At 39.7% G+C, this 22,571-nt stretch overlaps 1 protein-coding gene across 1 annotated transcript in view; it reads left to right on the top strand.

Moving 5' to 3' along the window:
- Nucleotides 1-22,146, top strand: part of UVRAG (UV radiation resistance associated) — a 101,139-nt gene extending 78,993 nt beyond the window's left edge. The window contains exons 14-15 of the mRNA XM_063393720.1: nucleotides 10,422-10,513; nucleotides 20,167-22,146. Of these exons, the coding sequence (XP_063249790.1) occupies nucleotides 10,422-10,513; nucleotides 20,167-20,869 (795 nt within the window). The 3' untranslated portion in view covers nucleotides 20,870-22,146. The remainder of the gene's footprint in view (nucleotides 1-10,421; nucleotides 10,514-20,166) is intronic.
- The last annotated feature ends 425 nt before the right edge of the window (nucleotides 22,147-22,571 follow it).

Here is a 22,571-nt window from a genome sequence, read left to right as displayed (position 1 = left end):
CCAGACTGTTCTGGGTTTCTATGAATAGGAGAGGTGACATCACCAGCTGTGCTTAGAGTCAGTACTCCAAAATAATTTTGGGGAACCAGCCTTGCAAGCATATTCTCTGTGTTACATAGCTTTTGTATGTGTAGCTGTCATCATCTCTGTACATTAGCTTTTCAGACTGCAAAGTTTCCTAAAAAAATTAGTATGTTTTTAAAATAGAACCAAAATTGAGTAATCAAAAGGCAAACAAATTCCTGATATAGTCAATCTGACATAAACACATGTTGTCTGCCAGCTTCAGCTGGTTTGTAGTGCATATAAGTTCTATGTTATAGAATTGAAAGAGATAGGAAAGTGGGAAGTCTATTATCAAGCCCTGGCACAATGTATCAGTGCAGGAAAAAGCTGCAGTGTATAGTTTTTCTTAAAAAGTAGAGTGTGTGCACTGGAGGCAAAGCTGGACATTCAAATATAAAATGTTCCCATCTGTGGAATTCCAAGTCCTGCTTTGCAACCCTCTTTCTTCCTTCGGAGCCTTCTCTGTTTCTGCCATGTGGCAGAATGGGTAAAAGAAATTATGGTAAAATGCATCTAATTTCTTGAAACTTCAGTTGCTTTAATGCATAAAAATTCCTCTTACCTTTTATTTGCAACCAAGTGACAAGTTGTGATTTGTGGGATTTAGATTTTTTTTTCCTGAGCTTCCATTATTTTCACTTCTCCCCCCACATTCTTTGTTCTTCTGTTGTATACTTTAATATGTATGTTTTGTACTCCTTGGGTCAGAATTTTTCTCTTACTTCTGTGCGTAAGATTTGGCACATCAGGGGACAAAACCTATTTTGAAAGCTTTTGTTATGTCAGCTACTTTATCATCCATAAATGCCTTTCAGGTTTTTTGTATACTGTGATTGAAGTTTAGAGCAAGTTGTTCTCCATCAAATGAATAAAAGTGTTTGATATGTATGGATTAATTCCCTTTTTGATCAGTCCAGAATGTTTGGATACCCAGAGCTGTCACGATGTGCCTGGTGATATGGCACTTGGCAGGGGCAGGATACAACCCCTGGGGTCCTGAGAGTCCCAAGCAGTCGCTGCAGGATCAGTGTAGAAAGGAGAGAAGTGGGGCCCCACATGCAGTCCCAGGAATCTTTTATTTGTAACATAGCTCAAATGAAGAGCAGAGGCGAGGACAAGAACAAGGGCACTGCAGTGGTTTTTAAGAGACAGAATGAGAGAGGGATTTTAGGGTAGAGGGACCAATAGGGAGAAGACCGGAGAGGAACGCAGGGTGGGGTTTATAGAGCACAAACCAATGGAGAGGCTAATGGGAGGAGATTAATACAAACAGACCAATGGAGCCTCAGAAAATAGGGGACTTCCAAACAGGCAGTCCAGGCAGGGGCTGGTACAAGGCAGGATTGACAGAGAACATTTGGGAATAAGGGGTAGGTATCAGTGAAGACTGACAACCTAGTGGGTGGATACAACTTAGGCTAAACCACCAACCCAAGGGTGGGGAAAGGAACAAAACATCGGGTATTAAAACACAAAATTATACACCACCACACAGAGCTTTAAATTAATTTGTTTTTCAAGAGACTGGAAATACTGAAGGGGTTATTGCAGCTCTCTTTGCTGGCCTCGTGTGTAATTCATGTGAATATTTGTGAAGTTAATATTGTGTAATTAGGAAAAAAAACAAGCTCTGCTTCAATTTAGCATGTATAACTTGACATTTTCAGGAAGACCACTGTTGAACTGTCCTTGGTTTAATGCTCTCTGACCTTAGCTTTAAAGTTTAAAATATAATCCATCATATGGGAAACCATTTCCTGTGTTTGTGTGTCTTAGTGCCAAGTGGAGTTCACTGAATGCTGGTGTTACCCTGATAGGTAGCAAGTCTTTCACAGGTTAAACTGTTCATGCTGTACTCCTCAAGTGAGAGGGCTTCCCATTTGATTCACAATCTAATCTTTTTTAGAAGTCAGTCTCCTTTGTTCACCAAAGGTAATGTGATAGATACCTGGAAGGCAGTTCAGCTGAAGTGCAAGATGTGGCTGGGAGCAGAGAATCACCAAATTGTTGTTCCATTTAACCACAGTGTCATGGGCTGAATCACTTGCTCTGAGTAAAGCTTTCTTGAAGGAAAGGCCTTTTCACCTGGAGGAGCAGGGTTCACAAACCTGGTTGAATGAACAGCCAGAAGCTCAGTTTCACCCATTTTAAAACAAGGGCTTTCCCAACACAACATGAAAGAGCAAATAGCTGAAAGATTTTGTGTTTACAACATCTAATGGAGCTCATTGTTTGCCCACTGAAATAATCCTACAGGTTCTTTTCCTGCGGCATCTTAAGGTACAGGGTAGAGCTGGACTGATGTCATATGGGAAAATTGGCTGGTTTTGGAGTGGATTTATTAAAAAGTGAAAGTAACAGATAAGTGGAGGAGGAGTGTGTAGCACTATAACCCTAACCATATATTTTTTCTGATTTCCGTCCAGGACAAGGTGGGAGAGTTCTCTGTACGTACCTGTGTATTCCCTGAGAATATTGCCCTTCTGGTATTCATAGGTTGATATATAGGTAAAAAGCAAACTTCAGGTATGCAGAATTACATTTAGGGAGTTAAACACACACAGAAAATACCATGTTTTAAGATGGAGGTACAGAATGTTATTTACCTTTCTCCTTTTGACTTTTGCACATCTGACCTCTTGTTCTATGCCTGATGTAATGATTTTTGATACAAAAGCTCAGGATGAATGAAGTAATAGGAAATAAGTGTGCCCATCTCCTATAATCCAGTAAACATCAAATAGTGGTACTGAACCCTTTTAAGAAGCTCTGACCTGAACCTGTAAAGGTTATGTACTCTATAGTTTCATCTTATCAAGCTATAAATGCAGCAAGACTGCAGTAAACATGGGTTTAGTTATTTGAGTGCTTCACTGGGAGTGGGGGAAGCTTTTTGGAGGCTAGTAACAGCTCTATCTTCTAAATTGCCTTTTCTACTGTTCTTTTATGAAACAGTTGTGGCATATGAGGTATACCTTTATGGGCATGGGGGCCCACATATGTTGGTTTTTGTAACAAGCCCAGTAACTGCTAAGTTTTACAGGAATACTTTACTTACAAAATTGGCTATTTCTCCCAGCCTGGCTTTGGTAATGGTTCCCCTCACTGGGACACCAGACTCAAACCATGAAGGCTAATGTTTGAGACCTCTCTGGAGGGGTGTTGTGTTTACTCTCAAAAAGGGTTTCATAAATATCAGTGAGACAGTGCTTGAGGAAACTCAGCTTTTTGGCTCATCTAAATATTTAGTTCTACAGTGTGCTCTTACAACTACTCAAACACATACTCCTATTTCCTTATTTTCTTGAGGTCTATCTCCAATAAACACTATTGCTGTGAAACAAAATCCAGTATTAAATATTGCTGCAGTTCTAAAAATTAGAAGAAAACTTCTTAATAAATGTTTGGCAGAATAGTACAAGTTGCTACTCATTTAGAAGTGAGGCTGCTGATGTCTTTGAATTAAGATCAGACTTTGTGTTTTGGTGAATATGAGAGGACGAAGCAGCTTAATATATATAATTGTAGGACAAATCAAAGAAGGTAAAAGGGAATTAGGTCTTTCATCAGATGAGAATAGAGTTTCCCATATCACTTCTGAATCATTCCTGTATGTAGATTTCAGGCTCGAATTTCCCCTGCCTTTCAGATGGAAGTGAATTAAAATTCTCCAGGCTAAGAGGAGAGGAAAAGAGACAGGCTGTACTTGGGGCAGGAAGAACCAGTGGTGAGAAAAAGTTTACATCTCAATTTGATGCAGTTTGTGAGAACTGAACCAGCCAGAGTTCTGTGAGGACGTTTTGCTCCAATATAGAGATCAGTGTTTCTGAACTGTACTAGTGACTGGCCTGGTCCAGGGACTGTGTAGCATCTCCAGTGTTAATTATCAGTGTTACTGGTCAAAGTGAGAGTGAGGAGCCCTCAGCATCGGGACATGGACCTATTAGAATGAGTCCAGTGGAGGCCACGGAGATGCTCCAAGGGCTGGGGCCCCTTTGCTCTGGAGACAGCTTGGGAGTTCAGCCTGGAGAAGAGAATGCTCCAGGGGGACCCTAAAGCCCCTTCCAGTGCCTAAAGGAGCTCCAAGAAGCTCCCTCAGAAGAGGGACTGGAAGGACAGGACAAGGGGGAATGGTTTCCCACTGCCAGAGGGCAGGGTTAGATGGGCTATTGGACAGAAATTCTTCCCTGTGAGGGTGGTGAGGCCCTGGCACAGGTTTCCCAGGGAAGCTGTGGCTGCCCCACCCCTGGAAGTGTTCAAGTCCAGGCTGAACAGGTCTTGGAGCAGTCTGGTCTAGTGGAATGTATCCAGGCCCATGGCAGGGGGGTTAGAACAGGATGAACTTAAAAATCCTTTCTAACCCAAACCATTCTAGGAATTTGTGATAATAGGAAATTATCTTATTGATATCATCATCTCCCTTGTAAATGTGGGACAAATCAAGTTAGTTCAGACTAAGCATGCTTTAAAAAAACTGATTGTAATATTCTTCAAAGGTACGGCATAAAATGCAGTTATCTCCTTTTAGTGCTTTGATCACTGTTTGTGTGCCTTATTTGCTATTGCTAAATCAAAATTGTGGTGGGAGTCTTTTAAGGTGGTTTTAGTGAAGGCTTTAGGTATGCTGGGTTGGCTTGAGGAACTTGAAAGCATATGTTCAATGGATTAATGATGGATATGGGTCTTCAAGGTTGTGGATGTAACTTGCTTTCTTGTTAGTTTAATACTCTTGAATGAATTGCAAAGTAAACATCTACTTTTCAGGTGTAACTCTGGGAGACGGACGCAGGCATATGAAGATAAGTCATAATATCTATGGAAATAACTTGGTTTTCAGTATTTTCTCTTGCTTGGATGAGGGCTGTCACTGCTGTGGCTGCCCTCTATTTGCTCCTTCTGAAAGTGAGATTGAGGACTTCAAGGCTTCAAGACTTGTTATAATCAGTGATTATTTTTCTTTTTTTTAGCTCCTGCTTCCCCAAGAATCTTAAAAAAGGTTTTTGTTATGTTTATTTCCAAACTGTAATTGATGCTTACTGATAGTCTTTTTAAGTATAAAAAATGAAAATTATTTTTATATGCGTAGTTTGGAGGTGCATTATCTAAAGAGCTATTGATACAGCATGGTTCACTAATGTTGTAGCTTAGGGGTTTTTCAGTAAACCCACATAGGTGTTCAGAGCTAGAACAACTAGACAGATTCAATAAAACAAAGGCAAGCAACATGTGAAGAGTTCAGTAATCTAAAATTTTATAATTGCCCCCAAGAGGTATAAACACACACAACTGTTTATGTAGCAGCAGGCATTATTTCACTGATCCTCCACAGTTGTTTATATAGCAACAGGCATTATAACAACACTTCCCATTTTCATTATTGCAGTGGTTAGTCATCTGAATCCCTGCCAGTGCTCCGTCATACTCTGAAAAGTCACCCAGGATCTTGTAAAACAATTAACTATGTCATTTTATTAAAAGTTCTGAAACTTAATATTTCTGTCCCAGTGTTTGACATTTTCTGAAAACCTTATGCAAATGATTGGCTTGTGACCAGCTCTGCAAATTTGATTGAAACCGTACTTTTGCTTCTATTTTTCTCGGTAGGTTTTCACATTTGTGGAGCAGATGTTCTTTTGAAATTCTTGATGCTATCAAGAGAAACTTTACATATAGCTGAAAATAATTCAAAATTGCTTTTGACTGCCTTAATATTGCAAGACCTTTGCATAGTGTAATAGACCTTTGCATAACTCATGGGTTGAGTCCACCTATTGTTTAGGTACAGGTGCTGGTACAACATCAAGAACCAGTTGCCTGCAGTGGGGACTAAGGGAAGTCCAAAATACAGCAGATTTTGGTATCGACATGAATATTATGCACAATATGTACTAAAGTCGCTGCTATTTTGAACTTTAATAACATATACTGGCTGTTAGACTGTTTCCACATGGCTTAGAACAAGATGAATATGGCTGGGGAAACAATATGAGAAATGATGAACAGATGAGTTTAGAATTGGAGTCATTCTGCACTCCCCTCCAAAAAAAAGCTATTTGAATCCAGGTACTCTGTGGTTTCTGGCTGGAAGTAAATGTATGTGCTTGTATACCATCAGTTATTAAATACTGCTGCAGGAATTAGGATAAGAAGTGGACAGTTGTTCCTTGCACATAAATGCAGGATAGCAGTATTTTTTTTAAGAGCAGGCCCAGAGTGGCAACCCCCCTAATTTTGATCTTAGGTGCAACCTGCAATTACCCAGAAATAGAATGATAACTCAAAGGTTTCTTTTAAAGCCGACTTTAGTAGTCCTAATCCTTCTTACGGACTTTATAGAAAAGTAACTTAAATTTTGCAGGTTTGTATTTTAGTTAGTTAATAAATTATGTATCTCTACTGGTAGATTTGATGAATGAACATTTTGCTGTGGAATTACCTTTAAGAAGGCAGTAAGATTTTCTGTTGTCTAACATGATTTTTAAGTCTAACAATTCGGTTGATGAAATGGAAGCTCTTTGATTGGCAGTAGAGATGCTCACATTGGAGCTGTTCACTGCTGGGGACAGACACCTTCCAGTATAAGTTCAGACTGTTGCAGAGAAGGAAATACAGGTAGAAACTGAAGCAGCTGAATATTATTTTTTTTTCATCTTAAATAGTATAAAATAATTATGCCTATTTTGTTACAACTTCAGTTTGTTGTGCCTCACTTACAGCTAATGCTGTGGCTTTGTTAGTATTAGTCTTTTAGGGAAATTCAGTCTTTAAATACTTCTTTAGAAAGCTAATACAAGTTTTTTAAGAACGAATGTACTTTTTTCCTCTGAGAACCAGTTTTAAATGCAGCTTATTTTAACATTTATGGTTTTCTGTGGTGTTGGAATACATAGGTATGATAGAAAATACCCACTGGTATGATCAGCTGGTCTTCTGTAGAGAAGTTAGCCTTAAAGTAAATGTATTATCCTATTTATTCAGATTTCTCCATACAGATAATTCTTCTAAGTTCTTCTGCCTTGAACTGTTCATAAAATACGATGCATCTCGTTTCCTATATCTTGTTTCTGTAGAGTATATGTTGCTAGTAACTAATATGAGAACAGCACTTGGGAAAACAAAGCTGTGTATAGGAGCTAAATATTGGTATGGAAATCAGAATTAATATTTTGTCACTGGAACATCATTAGTGATTTACTCAAAGTCCTGTGGAGAATACATGGTTTTCTACATGAACACAAATCTTGGACACCACTCCAGTTAAAACAGGCTTGTTTTCTTTGGATGGCTGGGTCTGTAATATCCTGAAGAAACAATCTAATCTTTAAAATCTTAAATAAAATGCTGCTTTTGAAAATTATTGCATTGGAAACTTATTGTAGAGATAGGTGACTTTTAATAGCAACAATTGAAATTTGAACTGTTCCTTAAGAGAATCAAGACAGCGCATGTTTACCTCTGTCTGCTCTTGTGTTCTTGCCCTCTTAATTCTCATAAGCAAAACAGCTTCTCCCTACATTTTTCTCTTTTTAAAATTGATTTTGATGCGAACAAGTACTTGTGTGAATCCTGCTATAACAGGTCACAGGGAATCATCGAATAGTTTGGACTGGAACAGACCTTAAAGATCATCCAGTTCCCACCCCCTGGCATGGGCAGGGAAACCTCCTCTAGATCAGGTTGCTCCAAGCCCCATCCATCCTGGCCTTGGAGCCCCATCCTTCCAAGCCTGGGGCAGCCCCAGCTGCTCTGGGCAACCTGTGCCAGGGCCTCGCCACTCTCACAGCCAATAATTTTTTCCCAATATTTCATCTAACCCTGTCCTCTGTTAGTTTGAAGCCACTCTCCCTTGTCCTGTCATTTCAGGCCCTTGTCCAAAGTCCCTCTTCAGCTCTTGGAGCCTCTTTAGGCACTGGAAAGGGCTCTGAGGTCTCCCTAATGCCTTCTTTTCTCCAGGCTGAACACCCCTAGCGTCCCAGCCTGTCTTCAGAGCAGAGGTGTTCCAGCAACCCTTGGTGTATCTCTGTGGTGTCCTCTGGATTCAGTCCTTATGACTCCTGTTCAGTGCCTTACTATTTATTGGATGAGGTGGAGTAACCAGCCCTGCATATGTGGTGTTGGATGCTAAAAATTTAAACTTAAGGGAAGGTGTTTGAGAAGTACCTTATGGATTGGGGAAAAAAACCCAGTCCCTACTAATATTTTTTTTACTATGTCAGAAGTTAAGGAGAGGAGGAAGAGGAGTTTTGATCTTTTAAGTAAAAAATGTTGTTTTTAAGCTCCCTCCACCTCCATGTTCCCGTTTTCTTGGTGTTGTACCTGTAGTGGCCTGCATCATGCAGCAAAGCAGAGATTTCTTTGTCAGGATATGTGAGACTACCACAGAATTATGTGGAGCAGGAGTTAACCTTTGCTGCGTTAACGGAGTGATAATTTTGGATCCAAACTAAAACCCGATTCATCAGCTGTCTTTTGTATGGGTTTTTCTGTTCTTAGATGAGTTTTTCAGCAGTTTCTGTGTTTGCAAATACATCTGCAGCAGCTTGTGTTGAGGCAGACACCAGGCAGTATTGCTTTGCTTTTAATCTCTTACAAAGTCAAAATGTTGTGCAGTTTATGAATTAAATAGTAACTTTTTCTAGAGGTTTCATGAAACTTGTATCCTAACTTTACTTCATATGCATTTCTACTGTTGGAAATATGAAAATGTCTTTTAGTAGAAGCAGTGGTTTTGCTGATGTTAGGATACTGGGGTCTCCAATGAATTCTTTTGATTTTGGCTGTTGGAGAGATCCTTTAATCCACCTTATTTCGTGCTCTGAAAGCTTAAAATGTAAAAATTACTTACGTAAAAATGGGTATGCCACAAACTTTTCATTGTTGGAGGAGGAACAAATGTAAAGTTTTTGAGATTGGTGGTTTTGGTTTTTTTTTCTTTTGCTCTAGGCTAGTTCTCCAGTTAATCAAATCCACTATAATCCCATAAGGAGAATGTGGTGATGGTTTTGTAATTTATATTGTATGGTTGTCTTAAGCCAGATTCTGTCATTGTAGCAGAAAATATGAACCCAAGCCCACCATATGATTTGGCTTTGTCCATATGGAAATAATAAACTGTAATAAATGGCCAACTGTTGTACAATGCAGTACTGAGGGTGATTTTCTTCCAAAGTAATTTTTCTTTCTGAAACTTGGACAAGCATAAAAATCATTCCCAATTTTAGGAGTCTTTTTCTCTGAAAAACTGATTGTTTGGGAGAAGTCAAAATTTTTTTGAAACTTTAGATACTTTCCTGCATCTTACTGTCAGGAATTATGGAAACAGGTGCGTGATTCTAAACAAAAGAAATTTAACTTTGAGTGGGACTGTTCCATGTTGCAGCAAGTAGCTCTATCAGCACTGAATTTATGCAGTTAGTGTGTGTATCTGTATTGAAGTCCAGCAGATAGAGCATGTTAACATATGCTGAGAACCACTTATTAAATTGGTAGTGCATCATTCCAGTAGCCTAGAGATACTAGGGAATGTAATGTGTTGGGGTTTTTTTCATATTTTAACCACACAAGGGATAAATTCCTCTGCAAAGTTTCCCTGAAATTTTGAGATTTAAACTTGAAAGACAGACATTTTCCCTTCCATATGCTGTTTTCCTCAGAGGTATTTTTAATTTGATGACTTGTTAAACACAGAGTTTATAATTCTCAGCAGTGGCAATTATGTCATGTGGACAACATAACAACTTGTAGGACTCGATATTCAGGTTAAAGTATGTCAGGGTTTAAAAAGCCTTTCCCTTCACTAAGTAGCATCTGATTTGGGTGCTGGATTTAATTATGATACTAATAACAGGAATTTAAATGCTGATATAAACTGTGTAAGGAGCACAGATATTGACTGATCAGTTGTGTGACAATATGTATTTTTACTCATTGATGTTACTATAATAATTCCATTACTGATTCCACTATACACTAATAGACTCAGACTGACAAGTACACACAAATAAGTATTTGGAATTCATGAATATAGAACATTGTGATGGAGTTTGGTCTCTTCCCATAATGGCCGTGTTTTTATTAAGCTGTGAGCCTGTTCTTCTGTTGCAGATAGTAAATGGAGAAAGTGTAAGGAGGTTTAAGAGTCAGGTTGACTGATTATTTTGTCCCTGTTCTTGTGTGGGTTTCCTAATACAAGTAGTAAATGGAAAATTTTCTTAAGGGGAATAAATATCTTGGAACTGCTGGATAATCATCCTAAACTTACTAAAAACCTAGTAACTTAACTGGCTATGATGTTATATTTTTTGGGATTTAGAAAGCTGTGTTAATTTTAGGAATTTTTTTTTCTGTTTTTGTAGCTTAGATACCAACATGGGCTGAGTACTCCAGATCTAAGGCAAACTCTTCCTAACCTGAAAAACTTCATGGAGCTTGGGCTAATGGTTAGGTGGTAAGTATTTGTTTTTTGTAATTTAAAAGAAAGAGGTGGGTACTACCAAAAAAATTGAAGGTAAGGATTTGTCTCAAACAAGCAGCTCCTCTTCACAAGCTGAGCATGCTTGGTGAGATTATGACCTTCCCAAAATGCAGACCAGGTAACTGTCCACAACATTCTGCTGTTTTCTTATGCTCTTACAAGCTCTTCCATATCAGCCCAGAACCCTTCTCAGAGGCTGATGTAGCAAGGGAATCCTGTTTGAAAAAACAATGTTCTTCACTAGAGGGAGGTGAATTAATTGTTGTCTTAAGACTGTATTTAATGTTTGGTAGCAGATGCACCTTCTGTATCAAATTGCTTAAGCAAAACAGGTCATAGGCTGGGCAGTCCCTGACTGTAATTCAAGTGAGCTGCATAGGAATATGAATGATAAGCAACATAACCTCTCTGTAGTATAATTGCTGCTAATGAAAATAGCAGTTGCATGTTCAGCATTGTTGCTAAATGAGAAGCTACGGTAATAAATAACTGAAAGTTATAGTATCTTCCAGGGAAATCCCACGTATTTCTGTTCTGATTCACTCTGGAGGATTCAGACCCATCTTCTACTGTCTGCAGAAAATCAAATCAGACAGGTTTCTATGTTTTGAGGCTAAAGTTAGTTTAGATTTATCTTGCAGCAGTTGTTTGAGCAGAAGGCTTAACCAGTTCTCCTTAAACAGAGGTGAACTTTACAAAATGTGAAGCACAGTTTACTAGTCAGTGTATTTCAACAGGTGTGTTGTATTCACATGGTTTTAATTTATGCTCTTTGAATTGTATGCACTCATACAATTCATGCAGGCTCTTGCTTTAAGCAATTATTGTATCCTGCATTCTCATCTTATCATAGAATCATAGAATAGTTTGTTTTCCTGCCTTCTTAACTCTAATGAGCAAAGCAGTTTCTTCTCTCTACATTTTCTTCTTTTTAAAATTGATTTTGATGTTAAAAAGTACTTGTGTGAATCCTACTACAACAGGTCACAGGGAATCATAGAATGGTTTGGGTTGGAAAGACCTGAAAGATCATCCAGTTCCCACCCCCTGGCATGGGCAGGGACACCTCCCACTAGATCAGGTTGCCCCAAGCTCCATCCAACCTGGCCTTGAACACTTCCAGGGATGGGGCAGCCACAGCTTCTGTGGGCAACCTGTGCCAGGGCCTCACCACCCTCACAGGGAAGAATTTTTTCCCAATATCCCATCTAACCCTGCCCTCTGGCAATGGGAAGCCATTCTCTCTTGTCCTGTGCCTCCAGGCCCTTGACCAACGTCCCACTCCATCTCACTTGGAGCCTCTTTAGGCACTGGCAGGGGCTTTAAGGTGTATCTGGAGCCTTCTCTTGTTCCAGGCTGAACACCCCCACCTCCAGGTTGCTGTTTGGAATTTTGGTTAAGGAAAAAAAATACAGGAGTAGAAAAAGTTTCCACTTTGTGCAATACTCTAAAAAGTTTGCTTGATGGAAATTCAGCTCAGCCAACAGAGGAAGTAAATAGGTCCTGAAAAGAGGAAGCTCAGCCCCTTGTGCAGTTTTTTTCTGTAAGTAATTTCAGATACAACTGAAAAGTTTCTCTCTGCTTCTGTTTTTTCCTCTAGCAAGATGCATAAAGAAAAGCCTTCTTCATTGGGAAACTATCACTGTGAGTTTTTGTGTGATGCCCATCACAGTAGTGTAAAAATCCTCAGATGATGTGTGGTCCCCTCAGAAAATCTGAAAATGAAAGGCCAGACTTTGACATCTGTAACTCTTTTCTCTGTTCATCAGTAGAGTGGGAGGGGTGCACATCATGGATGTCTCCTACAATCTTGAATAAGCAGAAGTGGGTTGACACTGGAACCTTTGAAATGGGAATCATTTTCTGTGTGGATATCTGTTCTTTCTTTCTGGCACATGCTGTCTCTGAAGAACTGATCTGGAAACTTTAGTTATGCCTTGGCGGTTTTGCCACCATACAGTCCTGTTGTTGTTTTGTATAGGTGATGCACAATCATTAACAAAACAAAGCACTTTTTTTTGGCTGGGTAATATTTCATGTAGGGATATTAGGTATAGTTCTTTGAGAGTATCATATTCCCTTCTTCTCCCCATGGATGTCTGTGCTTCATTTCCTTCTCACCTCTAGAACTTGTATGAATAGTTGTTAATTTTTAACTTACTTTTTATTAAACTGTTGATTACAAACAATGCCTCTTAGTGCTTCCTAATAATATAAATGGAAATAAGTCTTTACAAGGAGTCTGTTTTGAGGGAAAAACTGGCTAGATTTTCATGACTGGGCAGAATACAGATGTCCACTGTCCTGTGGGTAATACCTGATGACAAACATTGAAACGAGCAGAAAACCCACTAGCTGTTAAAACGAATATTTGAAGGAAATTTTTGTTTCAGGTTACTGTGAGTCATCTGATTTCCTCTGACACAGACTGAAGGCAGTAAAATATTTCCAGGCTATTCTTTGTTTGCAGGATAAGAGCAGAGAGACAAGAGCTTTTCTTACCCACATATTCACTTGCACTGCCTGATTTGTTTGGTCCTTTTGCTGATCTTCAGTTTCCTTTCTGAGCACTGTCGCTGAGTTTTTCTGAATTTAAGTTCTGTCACTACCATAATCATTACCATTTTAGATTAAAAGCAAGCCCAAAAAATCCTCCATGGCTTTTGTAGAAGAGCTCATCTCTTTCATATATCTGTGAGAGCAAATTGGGCTCTGAAGTCTCTGCTTCAATCTTCTATGAGTTCCCCTGTTTTGCCTGGAGCTCTGGGCTAGCCTTTGGCACTTTGGAAGGTCTGCACAGTGTCTGTGCATCAAGGTTTAAGTGGCTGGTTCCTGTGCCTGGTGAGATTTGTTTTGGTTTGGTTTCTCGGGCATTACACTTAAATGATTAATACATGTTTTCACATCCCAATTTGTGTGTTTTACTATAGCAAGCTTGCATGTCTACAACTCTGCTTCCATCTTCATACCTTTTCTGGTACCAATGTCCTGCTGTGTTTCCTTTTGTCCCAAATCTTTTCTGTTTCCTTTTCCTTTTGGGAATACTTCTCTCTGTTTCCAGTTTTTTAATCCTGGAGTTTCACTGGCTTCCAGAAAAGTAGCTCGGTTTTTCAGGTTAGCTTTTGTGGATGCAAGAGGTCCTATGGAGATTTTGCCTTAGATTCTTTTTCTTGTGAGCAGGCAGTTTAAACCAGCATTTGAGACCAAATCACAGAAAGGTTTGGATTGGAAGGCACCTTAAAAGGTCATGTTGTTCCACTCCCTGCAGGGATGCCTTCCACTAGACCAGGTTGCTCCAAGCCCTGTCCAACCTAGCCTTGGACACCTCCAGGAATGGGGGAGCCCCAAGTTCTCTGTGCAAGGGCCTCACCACCCTCACAGCCAAGAATTTCTTTCTAATCTCTGATCTAAATCTTCCCTCTTTTAGTTTAAAACAGTTCCTCCTTATCCTGTTCCTCTCTGCCTCTTTAAAAAAGTTGCTCTCCCTGTTTTTTGTAAGTTCCCTTCAAATCCCCACTTTCATGTAGCCTGTACATTTTTAACATAGTTTTATTTCTTTTTGCATGTTCAGATTTACCTTTCACAAATTCAGGCTCTTTAGATCATGGTTGCATTAAATCAAGAGAGTCTGACTCATTTTCTCACCTATTCTTCAGCTTTTTTTTTTCTTTGTCACTTGTGAGGGATAGTATTTGTGATTAACAGAAAGTAAAGAACATGCTGCAAACCTGAGCAGTCCAGCAAGAAGATTTTTTCTTAGTGGATAGACAGTAGACTTACCTAATGCTGGCAAATACAAGATACTCCTTTGGAATGGCTTGTCTGTAGGCAAGGGGATGACCTTTTGAGTTGCATTTAAAGGCTTTTCTCAAAACTACTTGAGTGCCAAGGCTTAAATTTGTGTTTTGAGGCTATGTCTTGATTAATATACTGCTAGAATCAAGAGGAGCCCTAAACTTCTATGAAAGCTCTGGTGGCTTGAGGTATGAAGATTTCATTTTTTAAAAATGTATTGCAGAATTTCTTAGCTGCCAAAAGATGCAGTTTCATCTTAACTTCATATTGGCAGCCTTCCTATTGCTATTGTGCATTATTTAACCAGTAATCTCTGAGAAGGTGAGAAACTATTATTGCTTTTTAGCACAGTTGACATGATATTGGCTCTGAACTGCTCATGGAGCTTCAAGCGTTTCAGATGGCTATAAAACAACTAAAACACCTTCATTTACTATTCTTACTGCCATGAGGTCATAGTTTGCAACACAAAAAGATCAAATGGTGTTTAGGTTTTTGCAGTTTTAAAAAAGCATTCTCATAGCAAAGAGCTGTAGCTGTGGATTTTGGCTTTTGGCCAGGCAATCAAAGTTTAGTATTTTGTCCAGCTGTGATCCAGTTATATTCCTCACAGGAAACATTTTGTGGAGAGGAAAAGATACATATTTGAGCCTGTAAATTGTATTTTGTCCCTCATATTGCTTTACAGTTTCTCTGAGCCACTTGCAGACAGATTAAATAATCACAGATGAATCTGACTGAAGAAAGGTTTTATCAAAACTGCAACCCAAATGTGTTCACCAAGAAAATAATTTCAGAAATGTTTGTGCCTTACTTCAGTCACTTTATCTCACCTGTTTACAGTTAGGAGTCTGTGTCTTCTGCCTTAGGGCTAAGAATGCTCAAACTGACTATTCGTTAGCTAGCGACAATTAATATTTTGGGAGAAAATAGCTACTTTGTAATTTTGCTGCCAGAAAAACTTACAGCTGAAGTCAGACTGTTAGAATTGGCTTTTGAGGTTTGGATGCAATTGAAACACTGAAATTGGTGACTGTTGCAGCAGCCCACTTGTTAGAGGGTAGAAATGAGCCGACACACAGACTTCTTGTTTATCACAGCGTGAAAAGGGTCCTGGTTTATTCCTCTTTACAGCTCAGGCATCCTCACTCCAACTGTTTACTCACTCTGGCTGCAGCAACCTTCTGCTGTAGGTTTCCCTTGCAGCCTCTGACTGCTGGTTATTTCCTGCTAAACTATGCATATATTAGTTTGCAGACTCTGAATGCAGCTTTTACCTAGCTAGACTGTGACTGCAGGCTCTAACTGCACACCCAAACTGACTTCACAGCAGTGAATCTCTCTCCTCAGGATCTTTCTTCCCCATGCTTCTCCCTCCCCAGCTAACCCACTCACTTTTATCACACGTATCTTTATTGGCTATAGCTATGATTCATTAGGGGTGAGGCTGAATTGGGTAATTAACACAGCTGTTACTTATCAGGGGCAGGGTCACCTGTATTTCCTTCCACAGATGACCTGAGGCTTCTCATTGTTTTTTATTTTTTTAATTTGGAAATCCTGCTTTCTCACAGGAACTGTACATACCCATATGTGAAACCAGTTCTAGTGTCACCTAACCTGATGACTAAAAGTCATTAGGGCCTGATGACAGTTAATCAAAACAGTTTTTATACTCCACAAGTCACAGGCCATTGTTTTTGGACAGACATCCATACCTGTCTGCTGTCTCAGGAGATCAACTAAGGGATTGTTGCTAGAAGCTGAATCAGCCCAACCTGAGTAATTCATCTCAAAGCTGTGCCTTGGACTAAAGGGCTGTGCTCCTGCATGCCAAACCCTTCTCACTGCGGACAAAACCTGATAGTCTCTAAAGTTTCTGAGTAACTGGATGATAGTTTTCTAAAATTACTTTCTTTTTTATATACTTTTATGTATTTTTTCTTAATTTCATGAGCTGTGAAGCTCAAAGGACAATGTCTTTAAACTGATGGAGGGTGGGTTAATTTAGAAATTAGGAAGCAGTTCTTCCCTGTGACGGTGGGGAAGTCTGACACAGGCTTCCCAGAGAAGCAGTGGCTGTCCCATCCTTGGAAGTGTTCAAGACCAGTTTGGATGGGGCTTGGAGCAACCTGGTCTAGTGGAAGGTGTCCCTGCCCATGGCAGGGGGATTGGAACTAGATGGTCTTGAAAGCTGCTTTCAACTCAGATCCTACTGGGATTCTATTCTGGGATTCTATTCTGGGATTCTTTCTCTGGACTTTACCTTGATAGGAATGCCGTGAATTCTGGTAACAGTACAGCCTCAAGGAAAACACAAATGGAATAGACATCTGTTATAATAAGTCAGTCGAGACTCCATTTTCTTCATGCGGGAAAAGCCAATTCTTTATTCACACAACTAGTTTTACACTGTTTTTACAGACCTTGTGTGCAACTTTAATTGATTAATAGGTTTCTTGCCAATTACTCTATTGGTTAGTAAAAGGTATTCTACTTGTCTATCAAATCTCTCTGTTCTTGGATTCTTTACATATTTTCTTTACTGATTCTCATGGGACAAATCCCTTGTTATTGCAGGTGCATTTGTTTTTCAACCCAAGAATAGGTTGTTGTGCTAACAAGTTCTCATACCAAGATTGTTTTTGCATGGGAATGTGCAAATTGTTTAACTACACTTAGAAGAGCTGACAGGCTAGCTATTAATTTAATAGAGCAGGTCTGATTTTATGAGCCCTTTCTTTAATAATTCTTCTACGACAGACACCCTCCATCAGCTGCTTGTATTCATAGGTACTAATATCAACCTTGTATTTCTGAGCTCTGTGCCTCTGTCTAAATATAACTTTTGAACTAAAACCTCAGTATGACTTCCATTCTCACCCGGAGGGAGGTGATGGCACAGGAAAAGATGTAACAGTTTAACGCACTGTACCCAGAGCCCTTATGGATCTGTTTTACATGCCTGCAAGACTATGACCATTGGTCTACTTAGAAGTCTATAGAGAGCTATTTATCTTCTCATGTTTGCCTTGTAGACACTTGTCACTCAGCCTGAGCTTGTTGGCCCCTGTGATCAGGAAGAGACATCCAGGGAAGGTGACTTCCCTACTCATAATAACTGGCTCTCAAAGAGGGGATCACCACCCTTCTCTCATTTTCCTTCTCTGGTTACTGTGCAAGGAGCCCAGGCAATTAACTCTTGAATGGCTGATCTCCAAAGTCCTTCATACATATTTGCTTCTGTCTAGACGCCTTAGGTAATATTTAAGTAGATAAACCATACTGTTGACTTCATTCCTCCATTCTCAGATTTGGGATGTTATCCCTGTATTTATTCCTGACTGAAGCTGAACCCATCCTATTCATATTTGTTGGTAACAATGGACAGTTTCTGATCTCTGCCCCTATGTTTCTCCAGCTTAAAACCTGCTTTTAAGGGTCCATTTCAGTGCATGTCATTCAGGTAATCTGTCTGCAAGCACTTTTTGTTCTAATACATTAGTTTGAATATCTGCTCAATAAATGGGGATAATTCCTGCTTTACTGTGCTATGGGGCAGCCCTTATGTTCTCTGCTAACCAAGAAGTTATTTTGTAGGTGGGAGAGATGAACAACTTACTGCTGCTATGTTTAGATCACTTGGTACGGATCATTCTGCCAGTTCAATTTAGTAAGGAAGGGAAGATATTTTTGGCTGCTGGACTAAAGAAGTATTGTTCAGGCATACCTAACATGTTAGCTTGAGTAGCCTTGTTGTAACAACCTCTTAAAAAACTCTTCTGGTCCTGCAAGCGAATTAATTGCTCACCCATTTTCCTGTAAGGGCTACTTTTACAAAGGAATTTAGGAATGTTTCTTTTGAGGGGGAATTTAAATTTATACGCCCACTGCAACAATTTTTAAAGTTGTTTTTCTTGTGCTAGACACATCAGTTTTCATGTTGATTTACTTGGACATTTACATTTCTTCTGATTCATAGAAGAGTTGCTGCTGTGCCTAAATTGAGCTGATCAACACTTGCTGAAGAATCAAAGAATATCCTGACTTGTATATTCAGCTATCACCTTGTCCTGGGCAATTAGTTCACATAAAAATGGGATGATGTGTCCTTTGACCCAGTGAAGTGTCTTGAATATCTGTCTTTGTGACTATTTGGACATCTTGGAACCTGGGCAGATTCCTAGAACCTGTCATTTAACTATAAGATAAACAGAATCTCATCAAATAAGTAATACCGAGTATTCATTTATTTTTCTGAATGAAGGCAGAAAGGGAAGGGAGGGCAAAACAGACCATCCCTAATATATCTGTAGTGGAAATTGCCCTAGTACAGTTCACAAGTCTTCTGCTGCAGATTCCTGTGTTTGTCATATGACATCATTCTGAAAATAAGTGGTTGATGGTGCATGGGTTGTTTAAAAGACAAAGCTGTAAAGGCTTTGTGGAGTTTGCATTCAAAAGGTCTGAAACAGCTGTTGAAATCTAAGAAGAAAGTTGATGTTTTTGCTGCTGCCTTCATGTGTGGCCCTTGCCTCTCTACTTCACTGTCTGCAACTGTGTATTCTGAAAAACAGCTTCTTGTTAAGGTGATTTGAGGGTTTTGTGGAAGAGACAGAAGCCTTACAGATGCATTTAGGGGCAGCCTGGGAGGAGGTAATATGGGAGAGGAAATTCAACAGTATTACTACTCCCTGCCCTCCCATGGGGACACTTATTCTTCACAGAGGGACTTGTTGCAATCTACTTTATTCTATTTATGAAGGGGAGCAAAACAAGAAAAGTAATGTGGAAAAGGATCTGTGCTAGGGACTACTCATAACTGCTGTTTCAAGATTTTCCTGGGCCAGACAAAACCCAAAATGTACTAGGCCTTGAGCAGAAGGAGTTTCTTTTAAATGGAGTTCATGAAGGAGTTTCATACTGACAGTGGTTGAATCATAGTTGTATATTCAGCAGATCAATAATAGCTGTTTATTATTTTTTTAAATTTGGAAGGAAAGTGAACCAGCTGTTCATGTTAATGTACAGCATACTATTTGCATATAGGGTGGTGATTATATTTGGATAAGTATTGAGCTGATGAAGGAAAATTCTCGTAACATACCCGAGATGACGTAAAGGGGATTTTCCAAGTGGATTTATAGAGCTTGAGACAGTGAAAGTAGCTTGCGGAACTGTATTAAACAGTAAAGTCAGACTTGTAAATGAGGCTTGGTGGTTCATGTTCCCTAAGAAATAGAGAATGGCATTTGTCCAAAAAGTTTTGGAATGACTGGCACAGAAAGGCAGAAGATCTGGCAAGAATAACCCTCTGTAAATAGTGAAATTGGTGTGGTTTCTCTCCTTTGTGCAGCTGTCAGGGAAGTCCACTGGTGGATTCTTTGCTTATGGAGGATTCATAATTGTGAATAAGGATTATTACTCACTTTTGAAGAGTTTACATGATGACCCAGTACAGGCCATAAATACGTAAAGATATGGTTCAATAGTAATATTTCATAAAGTGCAGCTTGGTCCTATAAAATAGTTTTAGCAGTAGGAATGAGCATAATGTAATGGCTTCCTGGGTGACTGGCTCGCCAAACCTTAGAGCTGTGTAATTATTCCCACACGACCTCACTGCTTTTCAGTACAGCTGTCCTCTGCGGTGTCTTCTGTGGTTCATGTGGCTCTAAGCACGCTTGGAGTTTTTACACTTTGGGATACAAGTTGTTGGCCAAACGGAGCCTGGAGCTGTGATAAAACAATTGCTTCAGCCTTTGGTTAAACATCTGTATTACTCATGAGCATGCCTGATGGCTGTGATCTATTCTTTCCTTCTTTTATAGTGATCGACACCATACATCCAGTGCAATTCCTGTTCCAAAGAGACAGAGCTCTAGCTTCGGCAGATTGGATATTGGCTTTTCCAGTGGGCTTCCTTCTCCAGATAAAGGACTCCGAAAACGAGCCAGCACGGGAAATGAGAGACTACAGTACAAAACTCCTCCTCCTAGTTACAACTCTGCTTTAACTCAACCTGTTGCTGTCACAGCCTGTGTTGGAGAGCTGGATAAAAAACCTGCACCCATGTGTTCTTCCTTGGACACCTCTATGGACTCCTCCAAAAAAAATACCAAGAAAGGCCAGGACTTGTGCAGTAGTTTAAATGGAGAAAATGGAAGTCTGAACAAAACCCAAGATGGGCAGGAATCTTTCACAGGACATTCTAGTGCAATAAATGGGGCGTTTCTGCCTAGAGAGTGCTCTGGCACCATGAGCAATGAGCAGCCCTGTGAGTTTCAGCCTGCACTCGAGCCCGTGCTTTGCTGCACGGTGGAGCAGGCAGAGGAGATCATGGGTATGGAAGCGACGGGGTTCAGCGCAGGCCATCAGCTGGAAGACTTTACCTCTATCCCAGTGGAACACGCTGTAGCGGTCGAGTGTGATGAACAAGTCCTAGGGGAGTTTGAGGAGTTCTCTCGAAGGATCTGTGCACTGAATGAGAACATGTCCAGCTTCCGCAGACCTCGTAAAAGTTCGGACAAGTGAGCTCAGACAGGGATTTGATAGCAGACATTGAGGTGAAATCAGTGATCTGGAATTGAAATAAAATTGCACTTATTCTTTATATTAATTATGAAAATAAAGAAGCTAAAGCTGTTCCTATGTTGTTAGACAAATGGACTTGAGCGCAATAACACAGGATCATGGTGTATTCACAGCCCAGGTAAATTTTCATTCTGCTTTAAGTCCTTTTATGTCTGGTATTTATAATCTGTTGGAGGTTTTGTGGGGTTTTTGTTTGTTTTTTTTTTTTTTTCTTGGGCATTGAAATCCATTTATTAAGGCTTTCCTGAAAACAACTTCTAGTGCTGATCAGCCCCTTCTATGAATGTTTTTTAAGTTCTTAATTATTATTTAGAGTTAAATTTATTTTAATTTTTTCAGAAGAAAAAAATCCTTTAATTTAAAATACTTTTATGATAAGATGTCTTTACATTCTCCCATGTACTCCTGTGTTCGCTTGAGCAATGTAGTCAGTATTAGAGAAATACCATGAATTTGTTACAAACTTTATTTTGGCTGTGCTCTGTAGCATTTGAAGTTATGGTTTGCACTGAGGAGTCAGTTCAGTTGGTGGTGTGAACTTGCCAGAGAATGAGCATCTGTGTGATTTTTGCAGTTTCCTTGTGCCTGCTTAATTAGAAATTACATTTGGGGGTTATTCTACTCCTCTTTTCCTCCATGCTTGCTCTTCCTACCAGTGGAAGCCTTGAGGAGTAAATCTTCTCTAAGGTTCTGTGTAATAATCTCAGCCTGACCAGTCTCCACTTAGGGTGGGCACAGATCTCGTTAGCAGAGCCTTAATGAACCGAGTACCGACGTGGGGTTCAGCTGCTGCCCTCCAAGGTGTGCAGTGGGGACAGTGTGTCCTCAGACACTTCAGATACCTTCCAAAAACCCAGACTGGGAATGAAGCAATTTGGGATTAGGTGAATGTGTGGAATTGCTCCACCCTCTGTAAAAAGGAGGCACTTAACATTATTCATCTGAATTAATTAATTTTTTTAAACATCTGTACTTTGAGGAAAGAAGCTTCCTGTGGTTTGCTGGAGGTGCAGTTTGCTGTTGGGTGGGTTACCACCTCCACATGTGTTCAGCTGCACTAATGGGAAAGCAATTACAGCCTGTTTTGTGATTCCTGGTATGTGCTTCAGTTTGGATTTCATTGCTCTTGCTTTCTATATTGTATACCCAAGAATCTGGGCTCAGTTGTGAGCTCTGAAATATAAAAGTATATAGCAGAATAAAAATACTTCATCATGCCTGGCTTTTTTTTCTCTCCCTGGTTTATGTTTTCTTTTGAACCCACAACCTAGTCTTTTCCTAATTTCACCATAAGGTTAGCTAAAATTAACTTTTTAAAAATATGGATATGTATAACCTCAGCTTTCTCTTGTCAAAACAAGATGTGTTTGTGAGAACCGGTATACATAATAGCACTGTTCTAGAATATGCATTTTCCCAGGTAACGCCTTAATGACTGTATTAAAACTATATTCACATTTCTTCGGTTAGCTTTTAATGGTTGTGTCTGCAGCTGAGTAGTTGGATCAAGCCTCTCTGCAGCGATTTGTTGGCTTTGGTTGGTCCCAGGATGATGTGCTAGATGGGAGCACTCAGAGACCTTGATTTTGAGACACTGAACATGATTTCAAGGGCAAAGTTGGAGACACCCATGAGTATCTTC

Source organism: Prinia subflava, chromosome 3, assembly GCF_021018805.1.
Source record: "Prinia subflava isolate CZ2003 ecotype Zambia chromosome 3, Cam_Psub_1.2, whole genome shotgun sequence".
Classification (NCBI taxonomy): domain Eukaryota; kingdom Metazoa; phylum Chordata; class Aves; order Passeriformes; family Cisticolidae; genus Prinia; species Prinia subflava.
This window is presented reverse-complemented; position numbering and strand designations above follow the sequence as displayed.